Source organism: Mycteria americana, chromosome 4, assembly GCF_035582795.1.
Source record: "Mycteria americana isolate JAX WOST 10 ecotype Jacksonville Zoo and Gardens chromosome 4, USCA_MyAme_1.0, whole genome shotgun sequence".
Lineage (NCBI taxonomy): Eukaryota > Metazoa > Chordata > Aves > Ciconiiformes > Ciconiidae > Mycteria > Mycteria americana.
In genome coordinates, this window is record NC_134368.1 from 83,941,085 (window position 1) to 83,955,582 (window position 14,498).

The 14,498-nt window shown below is 50.2% G+C and overlaps 1 protein-coding gene across 1 annotated transcript in view; it reads right to left on the minus strand.

The window, feature by feature from the left end:
• The window catches only part of FAT4 (FAT atypical cadherin 4), a 150,767-nt gene extending 144,730 nt beyond the window's left edge, over positions 1 to 6,037 (minus strand). The window contains exon 1 of the mRNA XM_075501121.1: positions 729 to 6,037. Within this exon, the coding sequence (XP_075357236.1) occupies positions 729 to 6,014 (5,286 nt within the window). The 5' untranslated portion in view covers positions 6,015 to 6,037. The remainder of the gene's footprint in view (positions 1 to 728) is intronic.
• Positions 6,038 to 14,498: the final 8,461 nt, after the last annotated feature.

The window sequence follows — 14,498 nt, forward strand, 5'->3', positions numbered from 1 at the left end:
ACCTGTTTTCCACCCTTTGCTCCTCAAGCTAGTCATGCAGAGACCAGTTAAAGACCCTTCAGTCAAGGCAAATGGCTTCGTGATAAGGAAAGTGTAACATTTTAGCTGGCAACTCCTACTGTCTGTCTCGTCCAAGGACAGAAACAAGACCGTTTTCATACTCATCAGCGAGGGTAAAGAAGTAACCTAAATTGGAGATGCATGAGGATACCCGAGGGACTTAACCAGGCAGGGATGCCAAGCACATCCAAGACCTGAGACACCAGATGAGGTGTTCAGAGAGCAATCCCTTACTGGCCAGTTCTCAGACAAATACGGTCATGATGACTGTAGTGGAAGAAGTTCAGTTATAATTCACATCGGGATAGAAAGACTTAAAATAATTAATGATTGCTAAAATGAGAAGGCATGCAAAACTCCAAAATGCCTGTGATTAAAGCTTTTTGCACCTCAAGTATTTAGTACCTAAATTTATCTGACCAACATTGGGCCCACAGTAGCCAAATTTAAGCACTATGCCTAAGCCTCTCTCAAATTTCTAGAGGCGGCTTTGAGGAATACAGTTTGAGGTATACCAATTGAAAGGTTATCTTTAGCTAATGAATCAGCAGACTTAGCCTTCAGGTCTTCGGCTGTGCGCTACAGTCTGTAAAACAGCTAACAGCAAATACACAAAATGGCTCGTTTTGAAAGCAAACGGGTAAATGACTACTGAATAAAAGCTTTACCTCTGCTCGTTGCGTGCGGGGCAAAACAGATGACTTTTCAATGGCGTAAACATCCACCAAGTAGAGACGCGCTCCTTGCTCCCTGTCCAAAATGGCAGCGGTCTGGATGACACCAGTATGGCGCCCGATGGTGAAGAGGCGCCCGAGACTCTTATCTTCGCATCGGACAGACACGATGTAATATTCCACCTGAGCTTCGGAGCCCCGCGGACTTGCCGCTTCGATAGATATCACGTTTGTCCCGATAGGCTCGCCTTCTTTTAAGATGGTTATGTATTTTGGCTGAGTGAAGACAGGCCCGTCAACCCCTTGCAGAATTATAGTCATCTCGGTGGTGGATTTTCTCCTTTCAGGGCCAAGATCTGTGGCAGAAACTATGAGATTGTATATGAGCTGAGAAGGCACCAAAGCTGATGCTACTCTTAAATCTCCACTATAGCGATCCACAATGAAGGTCTCGGTATCTCCATTGATTATTTCATATTCCACTTCTCCGTTGGCACCCTCGTCAGGATCCGCAGCAATAATTGTCGTTAGGATCGAACCGATCACAACCGAAGGGTCGGCTGCGAGAGCATTTTGCGATACGAACACAGGAACATTGTCATTTTGATCCGTCACCAAAATGGTCACATTCTTCAGAGCAAATCGCCTGGACTCCACAGGAACAGCCTGATCGGTGGCTTTGACTGTTAACTCAAAGAGATTAGCAAACTCACGATCTATTTCAGCATTGGTAAATATTGTCCCTCTTACTTCATCTATACGGAAATGATTACCCCGTGGCATCTGTTGAATGATCGCATACGTTAGCTGCCCATTAATATCCGCATCTGGATCGTGAGCGGTCACGGAAATGACAGAGCTACCAACAGGAACGTTCTCAACAATAGATTTAAAGATGTCCCCCGGAGGAAAATTAGGAGGGTTGTCATTAAAATCCCTAACGTGTATTACCACTGACATTGTAGATGACCGCGGTGGCCTTCCTTGGTCTTTTGCTGTTATATTTAGCTTATACAGAGATTGTGTCTCAAAGTCCAGTTTCTTTGCAAGAAAAATACTACCGGTGTTGGGACTGATGCTAAAGGTCCCGTGATTGTTTGTCCCCGTAATGCTATAGTGGAGGTCAGCATTGTCACCCGAATCAGAATCGGTGGCAGTGACAGATGACACAAGTTCACCGACTCTCATATTTTCCAAGACATCCACTAACAAGGTTGACTTAGGGAAGGAAGGACTGTTGTCATTTTCATCCAATACATCAATGCTCAACATGCAAGTTGAACTCAGGGAAACTGCTCCGGAGTCTATCGCTTGGATGACAAGCGAATACGACGGAGTAGCTTCATGATCTAGTTTGCCTACTAAGGTCACTTGGCCTGTGCTACTCTCTATTGCAAACTGCTTTTCTTCATTTCCCTTGATTATAGAGTAGTGAATCAATCCATTAACCCCTTCATCAACATCCGAGGCAGAAACTCTCAGAACCTGTGTCAGATTTGCTGCCAATTCTGATACAGTAGCTTGGTAGAGATCTTTCAAAAATTTGGGGGCATTATCATTGATGTCTTTCATGTAGATTTGTACAGTTGCCTGATCCTTTAGAGGCTTTGGCAACCCCTGATCCGTTGCTATTACTGTGAGACTAAATACTGCAGCTCCCCTTTGCCTCATGAGAGCTTCTCTGTCAAACTGATGAGTGCTTCTTATTTCCCCAGTTACCGTGTTCAGCTCAAAATCTGGCTGCATGTGCTCAAACGAATACCTGACTTCACCATTTGGCCCAAAGTCTTTATCTACAGCATTTATTTCACCTACATACGATCCGCCTCTCTGCTCCTCTTCAAAATAAAATACATAGTTGGTACTGTTGAACAGGGGCCTATTATCGTTTACATCCTCCAGAATTACAGTAACATTCACAGTAGCATTGAGTGGTTCTACTGCTCTATCAGAGGCAACAACCAGTAAAATGTACCTTTCCTGAAGTTCACGGTCCAGTTCACTTTTTATATACAGCTGACCATCTGGGAATATGCCAAAGGCATCCCCAGTATTTCCTTCAATTATACTGTAAGCTATTTCACCGTTCACTCCCGAGTCTTTGTCAGAAGCCTGCACCTTAAAGAACCTGGAATTCACAGGCTCCGACTCCAAAATAGTAATTTCATAGGAAAGCTGGTCGAACACAGGCGGGTTATCGTTAACATCGTGGACAGAGACAGTCAGGATAAAGTTAGAGGACAGCTGCGGCACCCCCATATCCGAGGCCAGGATTTCCACCTGGTAAGACCCAGCGTTTATGTCAAGTGGCCCTATTAAGCTTATGGCACCTGTGTGTTCATTGATTGAAAACAAGCCCTTCGGGTTTTGCTTAAGGCTGTAAAGGACCACGCCATTAACACCTTCATCGGGATCAAGAGCCTTGGCCTGGAATATGGTATGCCCAGCTTTCCAGTTTTCAACCACATTTACGCTTTCCACCGCATGAATAAAGTGTGGGGAATTGTCATTTAAATCTTTGACAGTTATATTGACCATAGCATCTCCGGTTATTGCCCCACCACTAGCAACCACCTTCAGCTGGTAAAATGCTTGTTCCTCCCTGTCAATAATACTGGCTGTGGTGATCTGCCCCGTCGCTCTGTTGATGGCAAACATGCCCCTTTGGTCACCCGTTGTAATAAGGTAACTGATGTTGGTGTTGAGGTCCATGGTGGAAGCAAAAACAGTACCCACGTGGTAACCTAGGGCAACATTTTCAAAGACAACAAAACTGTACATGCCCTGGCTGAAAACAGGTGGATTGTCCTGGGTGTCCAAGACAGTGATGGTGACAATGGCTTGGTTCTGCGACTGAAGGTGGCCACCATCAGTGGCCACGATCTGCAACTGGTAAGCAGTTTTCTCCTCCCTGTCAAGGGCTATTTTGGTAGTGATGACCCCTGTCTGGCCATGGACCTGAAACCTGGAGGTGTCTCCAGCCGAGATGCTGTACTTGACCGTCCCGTTAGGTCCCAGATCAGGGTCTGTGGCAGACACTGTGGTCACGTAGGTTCCGGCTGGCTCATTCTCTTGGATATGGGCAAAATACTGAACAGGATAAAACACAGGGCTATTGTCGTTCACATCCAGGAGACTTACGTTAACTCGGGCTATCGAAGAAAGGGGAGGAGAGCCTAAATCAGTGGCCAGGACCTGCAGGGAGAAGTGAGCCTGCTCCTCCCGGTCCAGCTGCGAGATGGTGCTGAGCCTGCCCGACACGGGATCCAAGCGAAAGATCCGGCGAGGGGTCACTGAGGAGGGGCCGACCGCTGCCAGCGCTGGCTCAGCTTCCTGCAGGGAGAAGCGGACAGTCCCATTGTCCCCCAGGTCCCCATCTGTGGCACTCAGGACCAGCAGCTCAGTTCCTGACGGGGAGTTTTCAGCCAGGGACACCTGGTAGCCCTCAGGTTGACTGAAGCAAGGCTTGTTGTCATTGACATCCAGGATGGTCACCACCAGCTGTGCGTAGGAGAACCTGGGCTGCACCCCCTGGTCGCGGGCACTGATGTTGAGCACCACCTGAGAAGCGGTCTCCCGGTCCAGCCCGCTGGAGATGGACGTGCCCGCAGCGTGCCCGGTGGTGCCGCCCTCGGGGCCGGCCGTGGTGACCAGCCCGCTGTGCTCGCTGATACGAAACCAGCCAAGCTCGTTGCCCGAGACGATGCTGTATTTGAGGTTGGCGTTGAGGCCCGAGTCACGGTCCGTGGCACTCAGGCCCCGCACGTAGCTGCCCAGGGGCACCTCCTCACTGATATTCACCCTGTAGACCGACTGTCCGAAGACGGGGGGGTGGTCATTAATGTCATTCACAAAGATCACCAGGCTAGCTACCGACGAGCGGCTCACGGGAGCCGCCGCCCCATCGGGGGAAAGGGAAGAAGTGGGGGAGCCCGGAGGCGGCGGCGGGGCCCCGTAGTTATCGGCCACCGCCACCGTAAGGTTATAGGCCGGGATGCGCTCCCGGTCCAACGCGGCCGCTACCTTTATAAGGCTGAGGTTGGGTACCTTACTGCTGTGCACCTCAAAGTGCCGCTGCTCGTTTCCCGCCAGGATCGACACAGAGATGTTCCCGTTGGCCGCGGGGGAGTCGGCATCGCTCACCGTCAGCAGGGCCACCACCGTGCCCGGGGCCGCGTTCTCATCCACGGAGGCAAAGCGGGAGGTGGCCGGGAAATAGCGAAACTTCACCCGGGGCTCGTTGTCATTGACGTCGAGCAGGCGGATGAGGGCCTCAGCCCGGCCGCTCAGCGCCGGCACCCCTCGGTCCATGGCCTGCACCGTCAGCGAGTACTGCTGTCGCATCTCGTAGTCCAAGCGCTCCCGGATGCGGATCACCCCGCTCTCAGGGTCCACCTCAAACGGGAGGCTGCCAGCCCCCTCCCCGCCGCCACCGCCATCACCTCCTTCCAGGCGGTAGCGGATGTCGGCATTGGTGCCTTCATCAGCATCAGCTGCAGCCACCTGGAGAACGCTGGCCCCGACAGGTGCATCCTCAGGCACCCGTGCCTGGTAAAGAGTCTGGCTGAAGACGGGCGGGTTGTCGTTGATGTCCTGGACGGTGACGTTGACCTGAAGGTACCCCCGCCGACGGGGCTCGCCCTTGTCCTCCACTTGCACCAACAGCTGGTAGGTGGGGGTGGCCTCCCGGTCCAGGCCACCCCGGGAAACCAGGTGCAAGAAAGCTCCTTCACCGCTGGGGTTGAGGGTGATGTTGAGCCGGAAACGCCCCTCCTCGTTGCCGGCCACAATGCGATAGGAGCCGTGGTCCACACCGTTGGTGCCGCTGTCGGCATCGGTGGCCGTGTCCAGGATAAGCTGGCGCCCGCTGCCCGTGTCCTCCTTGAAAGTCACCACGATGGAGGGGTCGGGGAAGACGGGCGCGTTGTCGTTGAGGTCGAGCACCAGGACCCGCACCTCGCTGGGGTAGGTGGGCTGGCTGGAGAGGACCACCAGGTCCACCACATCGCTGGCCAGGCTCTCGCGGTCGATGGTGGCGCGGGTGTGCAGGGCGCCCGAGGTGGCGTTGATGGAGAAGAGGGCGTGCTGCTCGCTCAGGCGGTAGGTGAAGCCGGGGCGGGTGGCGATGGTGCCCACCCAGGTGCCGGCCGGCTGCTCCTCCAGCACCTGGAAGACCTGCCGGGGCTCCGCGGCGGCGCCCAGCGGCAGCAGCGGCAGCAGCACCAGCGACAGCAGCAGCAGCGGCGGCGGGGCCCCGCGGACGGCGGGGGGGCGGCCCATGGCGCCCCGGGGGGGCAGCGCCCCGAGGCGGGGGCCCGGCGCCCCGAGGCGGGGGCCCGGCGCCGCGGCTCTCCGCGGCTCCCCCCGGGGGTCCGCCTCCCCCCGCAGCCGCCCCGCTCCCCTCCCTCTCTCCTCACCCACGGAGGCTCCGCTCGCCCTGCCCCGCCACGGACGGGAGCAGACCCGCCGGCGCGCCGCGCTCACGGGACGCTCCGCTGCTGCTGCCGCTGCTGCTGCCGCCGCCGCTCCTCCCGCCGCCGCTCCGGGGCTGGGGGGCGGCCGGGGGCGCCGCGCCGCATCGCCGCTCAGCAGCCGCCGGCGCTACCGCCGCTGGCCCCGCGCTCCGCCGCGCCTCAGCGGCCGCCGCCCCACCGCCACCGCCACCACCATGCCCGGAGCGGGCGCTCACCGGCGACGCGGCCGCCGCCGCCGGGTCCGTCTGTAATCCGCGGCCGCGGCGCTCGCCGCCGCCCGGCCCCAACTTTGCCCGGCGCTCATCGGCCCCTTCCCTCTTGACGCCCGCGGCCGGCTCCCCCCCCGGCCTCCCATTGGCCGCCCCGCCCACCGCCGCCCCGCCCACCGCCCCGCCCCGCCCCGCGGGGGCCCCGCCGCCCCGCGCACCTGGGGCCCGCCCCGGACCCTGCGCCCCGGGAGGCGGCCGGGGGGGGGGGGGTGCCCCCCCGGGGAGGAGGGAGGGGTAGCTCCCCGCCGAAACGCGTTCGCTGCTGCGTGGAGCGGGGAGGGAGCCGGGGCGGCGGGGACCCCCCCGTCGGGCTGGGGCGGAGCTCCTGCCCCGCACAGCGAGGGACGTGGCGGCGGGCGCTGCGCTGCCTCTTGCCTTGAAAGCGGCTCGCGAAGGAACTTCAGGGCTGCGCGGCGGCCGGGACGCGGTGTTGTCCCGGGACGATGCTCCGCTGCGCAGCCATGAACTTCCAAGTACGTGTAGGGTAAGCGGCAGCGCGGAGCCCGCCAGCCCGGGGCCCCGCCGCCGCCGCCGCGGTCGAAGCGCGGGCCGGGAGCGCCCTCTGCTGCCCCGCCGCCGCCGCCGCCGCGCGTCCCGCCCGACAACCGGGGCCGGGGGCTGCTCGGTGCCCCGGCGCTGCCCTGGGCGGGGAGAGGTGGGGCAGCCCCTGGAAGCTGCACCGCGGTCTGGGGGAGACGCCTGCCGCACCCAGGGCCCGCACCGTCCTCCGCCCCCCCGGAACGACCCGGAGAGCCCTAATCCCGTCTGCCTGCGGGCACCGGCAAGCGTGAGGGCAGGGGCGGCCCCGAGCCAGCGGTGCCGGTGGCAGCAAAAGCCCAATTTTCAATTTGTGAACCTTTGAATACAAGCACGGATGTAAACGTGGCGGTCGACCAACCTGTAGGCAGCAGTTAAGCCGACGAGATAAATCCAGCATAGGCACATAAACAAATTAGCAAACACAGAGTTGACTTCTCCTTGTGAGGTACTTAAAGAACCTGGCAGTGGATTTTCCAACATGGCAAAGTAAGAAAAGAGGGAAGTCAGGTGAAAAGGAACGAGGAGAAGGTAAGAGTAACGTGGAGCTGGAAGAACTGGGAGGATAAGGTCTCAAAGGTGGTTTGTGTCCCCCTGTTCCCCTGCGTATGATGAAAGAAGGGAGCTCACATAAACACTAGCGGAGTCTTGTCTGGAAGCGGTGAGTAAGGAAGAAGCGGTGGTTCCTGTCCCTGGATGGCATTGTCATCTATCGCAAAGAGATCCTTCAGGCCGTTAGCTCCTGCAAATCCCCGTTTCCTTTAGGCGATGGAGCTGGCAGAGGCCTGGGGAGCCTCACGCCCACGGCCAGCCCCGAGCCCGTGGGCACGGCAGCCCGCTGGCAGGGCCGGTGTGGTGGGGAAGCCTGGTGCCCAGCGCTCCTCCCTGCACGGCCACCCCATGTCGCGGGGGACCTTTCCTCTCGGACGCAGCTGTCCTCAGCCTGTATTTCGTTTTGCGCTTTTCAGTGTCTGCTACAGACTTGGAGAAGGGCTTTTCTGCCTGGAAGTGCTCTGCTTTTTCTAGCTGCACTAGTTAGTTCAGTAGGAGATAGCAAGTTTATCTACAAACTGTTCTTAGCGGAAACACCTCCTTTCCTCTTGCAAGGAGCTGGACAGTAAACCGATGTGACAGCTACGGAGGAACCATTGGGCCTGTCTGAGGGCCTGGATCAGGTAGGGCTGTTAAGGTCTGCAGCAGTTCTTTGATATTTAACTCCATCTACAGGCGTGCATCGACCCTTGCCTGCAGCGAGCAATTCACTGGGTCTTCTCGAAAGGCAGCCCTGCGTATCTAGGTGGCTGCTTTATTTGTATTACAAAAATGCCCCCGGTTTAGAGGAGGTGTTTAGAGGCAGCAGAAAACAGCAGTAATACTGTATTCGCAAAGAAAAAAGAATATATAGAGTGGAGGGGGAGGATTACCAACATAAGTTACCTATGCCAGGCTATGCTAACAGCCTCAGCTAGAATAGCTCTTCAAGCATTCGCCACAGCTTAATCACTAGAGGTTTTTCTCACCACGTGGGTTTTTTCACATCTGCCAGCTAAATTTGAGCTCCAAGTCAAAAACACAGCACTCAGAAACATGGTGGGCATTCTGACACCCCCTGGAAGGACTTTGGTCCATTCACTAATGAATAGATCAGAATGAATCATTAACCGAGTATTTCATGTGTGGAACAGGCACGAACTTGTTCCAACGTCGTTGAAGCTTTTCTGTGCCCACAGTTTGCACTTTCCTCCGGCTTCTTCTCTCAAATGTCAACATTAAAAATGCTACTGCAACAGTACGCACGTTCAAATATACAAAAACTCAACATCGGCCTTTTAAATGCTGTACATCCGAGGTAAGCAAATTGCATGAAGTTCTGGAAAAGAGAATATCTAGAAAAAAGGAGGTTTTAAAGCACCAGGTTTACGCTGTTCTAAACACTTGCAAATAATGCCTGTGAATATTGGATACCAGAATTATGATACGTGCCCCTCGCATTACAACACCACAAAATGATACATTGCAAAATTTTGCAATTCACATATTATAACGAATCAAACAGTATCTATTTGTCAGCTTACAGCCTGTGTAATTTAGTATTCGGAATTACATCACTGATCTAATATGATGACTGTAAATATCGGCAAGTTGTTTCGGAAACAGAATTTGCTTAAGCCGTTTGTATCCGTAGATGTAAAGCTAGCCTAGATGTCTTTCTAGGAAAAATACCCACAAAGGAAAAAAACCCAACCTTTAAATTCCTGACGTGTTTCGGTATATCAAAATTCCATTTCATAAGATTCAGAAAGTGTTTTTTTAATCAAAATGTTTACAGAAAATTATATAAAACTTTACAGCCAATTTTCAGTTACCAACACAATTTCAGGCAAAAAATTTTTATAATTGCAGCTGTACTTTATTTTTAATGTGAGCTTCTATTTCAAACATAGCCAAAGTTAGGAGATGTTTTAAGAACAACAATTTTACTTTATCCTTTTTTATTTTTGAAAAAAGTTATTTTAATGGCTAAGAAAAAAAAAAAATCCATTGAAATTGAAGCAGCTATGGTAGATATAAACCAACACAAACCTGCCTCTGCTGTCACTGGTACTGTCAGCAAGATGTGTTTCAAATGAGTTAATGGAACAGTGGGATAAATCCCTCGGGATCCGTTCTTTCCTCTGTTACTGCCCCTGATTTTGCTTCCTGAAAGATGAACAGTTTGTTTATATGAAGATTCGGACGTGACTGTCACAAACGCTGCATTATTTCTACATATCAGCGGTAAAAAGACAAGCCAGGACGGGAGACAGACAAAGGCAATAGGGAAAGCTCGTTTGCCAGCCACAGGATGACGGCCAGCACTCCCCTGAGCCCAGGTCTGGCTGCGCAGCTCAGAGGAGAACAGTGCCGGCTGCCATGAGGACTCCCCATCTTGCCTTGAGAAAGGGTAGTTACGAGGAACTTGCCGGGGTAGGAAGCAGGAGAGAAATCATTCCTCACCCCCAGCAGAGTTTGTCCCCGTTATTCAGACTGAAACTAAAGCAAACCTATGGTTCTGTTGGCATAGGAAAGCTGCTAAAGAACTAAAGCTTGTGGAAACCGCGACCATCTCCAGTGGAAGTGCTACCTGAGTTGCTTCAAAAAACAAAAACTCTGGGCGCTTTAAGAAAGTCTATTACCCTCATGCTAAGCAAAAAAAGAGAGAAGAGAAAAGAAGAGAGGTCTTAAAACTCAGGGAAACTCCCCAAATTCTTCCCTGAAGTCCACTGGAAACTTTACACGCAGATGTGTTTCCTCTTTGCAATTCTTAGAGCCTATGAGTGAACCATGAGAGAGACATCCTAAGCCAACTTCTGCTTCACATTGCATTAGCCTAAGTCTGGAGTACCTCTGCTCGTGTCAGTGGAATTACTCTGGTGGTACATCAGCATAAGCGTGGGTAGAGTTTTGACCCCTTTTAGATTAACACAAATAAATTTAGACGCGGTTAAGGCTGTGCTAGGAAGTGTTCCACCGCTCACAACTTGTAAGAACGTAATAAAGTGAAGAAAAGGTCATTTTGCACTTTTCAGCTTGCCTACAGCTCTGTTGATAACGCAGCCCAACACTTCATCAGGCTTTCACCTCCAGATAGAGAAAAAGCAATCTAATCCCAGCACCGTCCAGCTCGTGCTCCACTGCAAAGTCTTAACAGCGGCCTCGTAGTGTCCAGTGTCAACAGATCAACACATCTGGCTGTCGGGTTTAACATGTTTCCAATGCTGTTGTGCCTAAAGTGGCCAATGATGCTGCTGAAACGTTGTGCAGGAAGGCCCAGAAAGTAGAGAAGCAAGTAGAGGGATGAGGAATGAAATGAAAAGCAGTTGTAGTTTGGTGCAACACGTTATCGGGGAGAAAAAGTTTTTGAGCGTGTTTTCTTCCTGTATAAGCTAAATGAAAGTTGGATGTGTACCTATTATCTCACACGGTCCTAAGAAGTCTCAGGCTTGTAATCATGACAGGCAGAGAATTTTATTCTGCAGCCAGAATAGAAACCAGTTACGAATTCAGCAGATCTGGTGCATAGGTGTCTGTGTTTTGTATTTGATGAGCGGAAGGCAAGACCACAAAAGCCCTGTTTGATGCACCGCACTCCTGAGTAATGCGGGACTTGGCATCGGGCATTTTCATTATTCCTTGCAGGCAGCTGGAATCCTGCCCACACTTACATCATTATGGTTTCTGGTTGGACTCGATGATCTTAAAGGTCTTTTCCAGCCTAAATGATTCTATGATCATCTACAGACCCCAGCTTCATTTGTGGTAGGAGACGTCGAAGTCCTTTTAGGAAGGACTTGATCTTCTTGCCTGCCTAATGTCATTCCTGCGAGGGCATGTGGCGGAGCTGGAAGCTTTTCAGAAGACTGCCTAGGTCTTCCCGGGAAGTAGTTTCTAGTTTCACTAGGATGATATATAAAGGAAATGTCACCACACGGCTCCAGGAAGATACTGCAGTACTCCTATGTGCAGCAGTCGAATCCATTTACTTATCAGCGCTGCGCTGGGGAACTTTGTAGTCAGGAAATTAGGCAGATATCTTTTTAAAATCTTAGTGTGTCCCAGAGATATACCAACAGCTACCCTCTCCAAGCGTGTGAGCTACGCTTCTTGTTCCTATATACACAACTTTATGCTGGATTAAAATGCATTTTGGTCTGAGTTCAGCTTCCCAGTAAGTAAAGATAACCAATAATGCAGCTTGTCTGGGGACGTTACCACTCATTTTTATGTTTTCATATGGTGTGTGCTGTATCTCAGTCAAAAAGCATTCCAGATTGCTCTGAATAACTGACTTACCATCTTGCTACACCACACATTTTTGCTGTCGGCTGATGTTTTTATCAGGATTAATTTTATTTCCTTCTAGACCCTTGATAAAGATCTGGAATAGTATTTGACCGAAACTACACGGTTACTGGCAGAGCCACTAAAAACACTTTAACAGAATGAGGATAACTCATTAACTCATTTTTTTAGGTCTATCAGTCCACTTGTGTTAGTGCATTGAACACGGACTGCTCTCTCAGCTGGGGGATATTTGATAAAGATTCATATGGGATTAAGTTAAATACTGTAAAGAACCCAGTGTCACTACTCACAAAACCAGTATCAAACTCAATTTTTATTAGATTTGTTTGTTTCTTAGATAAACCCTATTTTTAAATATGTTACAAACCAGCTTGGCATTCATTGCTTTAATTCTGTGCTTGCACACAATCACAGAAGGCTCCTGTGGTACGATAGACAACAGACTAACCAGTTTGTCCTCTCCAGCCTGTGTAAATGTCTAGTATTAATATTTGCCTGTCGTTTAGTATTTCATTGATATATTCAAGGATTTCTTTAAAATGAGCATTCCAGGTCCTGGAAGCCAAGAATCATTCTAATACTGTTCTTTCCTTTTTTTTTTTTTTTAATGCACAGAATCCAGAATAGCTGCTTTGCTGACATTATTGTACCCAGCCATCAGACACCAGGAAAAGAGACAAATTTTACAGTGAGTCCACAACAGCTGCCAAGAATAGAGGAGATCTTGCAGACCATTGAAAGCAGTTAACAAAAATATTTCTTTTCCTGGCAGAATTATACCTCGGTCAAAATTTAAAGCACATACTTATATCAACATATATCAGTCATTTCTCCCAGCCACACTGCCTTATAGTCTTAGTGTTAAGTAGAAAGTCAATAAGCCTAATTTTATGATCTCGAAATACGATATAGGCATCTAAACTAGCACTTGATACTGGGGTTAGGATTTAGGTTGCATTTTTAGGCATGCATGTTTGAGGTCGATTGTCTATGCTCCTTTTATTTGTGGGAATTAACCTCATTTGTGTTTGTCAGTTCTGGGGAGGGAATGATTTCAGGCAGGACAGGGTAGATTTCCAGTTATGTAGCTCACTAGGGTTTATGTGTTTTGTAAAGCTGTATCATTTTACAGCAGCCCAGATGAGAGCTACAGTTCTTGACTTGTACAGCAAATATTGCTTTTTGTTATACTTCTCTCTTTTTTGTGTGTTTAAAGAAAACAACTGTTTTCCTTATCAGTGGTCTAGTGTGAGTTTTTCCAGGAGCTTTTACCCCAGGACCAGTCTTGTCATTACTCACATAAGGCAACATTTGATAATTCTTTATTTGTTGTTATTGTTAAAGCCTATATTCTGTGTCTCGATGCCAGTCCAAGCCAGCTTGTTTTATTGGCCTACAAAACCCCCTCAGAGGTGATATTTCTATGTTCTGGCAGGACTTTATTGGAGGTGATATGATGACCAAATTGCTTGAGAATTGTGAACATCCTCAACGCAGCCCAAGAAATCAGGGATCGGACTCATTTATCACGGGCACATTTTGAAATCTGCTTCCCCCCAGAAGTGTTATTTCAGGCCCTAGACGAGCATAGTAATCAGAAATTTAGGTCTTATAATAAAATTGTGAATTTCCCACTAAAAAACTTGATGGCAAAGATGGGGTTTATTAATTGTATTCTGTTAAATATACAGTTGCAAAAGATGAAGAATTTCCCACTTTTTCTTACCAGCTCCTCATGCAGTTTCTTGCTTTCCTACAATATTTTCCAAGCTTTTTATCTGAAAATGGATTTATCTTATTCCTCTGCCTCATCTGAGGCATTTCTTTCTTAAGAGGGTGCAGCACGTGTTTGATGAATGAGTACATCTAATCCTCTTTGGTTCTTTTACCAAGCTTTTTCTCCACTGGTTCCTTTTGCTAACTGCATTCAAATTTGTAACACCACCTTGTATTTTAATTAGGGGCAGATACAGTGGAAAACACCTTTGCTCCATTGCTTTCTCTTTTGATATTACAGGAATAAAATATTATTATAGTATTTTTCTCAGGATGCAGTTTAGCAATCATTGAGGCAGAAAAACGTCGCTTTTAAATCAGATATTGAACCCAACCTTTTCCTTCTTATTCTGCATAAAAACAGAGGTCTGAGTACAGAGGGCCAACTGTAGGGTGACAGGCAAGTTAGAAATAACACCAGCCAGCCCGTAGCCAAGAGCCAGCGAGGCAGCGGTGTAACTGCAGGTAATTTAAACCTCTTGACAAGAGAGTTGCTTTTCCACAACTGCCTTGCACAGAGACTTTCAGGAGTCATTCATGGATCTCCCGAGGTCCACATGTCATCAGTTGAAAAGATGTATTTTAAAAATCTGTGAATGTGAAGATAGGCGGTTGCTACTATTCCTGGAAAAGAAAGGGAGAGTTGGCTCCCTGGGACTCACATCATCATCATCAGCTCTGCCCAGGACCTTTTGGTAGACATAGTCATGGGGCTCAGAGCTATGACCTCAATGCAGAAAATCCTTCTGGAAATGGGTATGATATGGGAAATCCCATCTGCAGACATAGGCAGTGTTATTATTTTCAACATGCACACCCACTTTTCACTGGTTGCAGAAACAGCTGGCAGAAGTCAACTATTT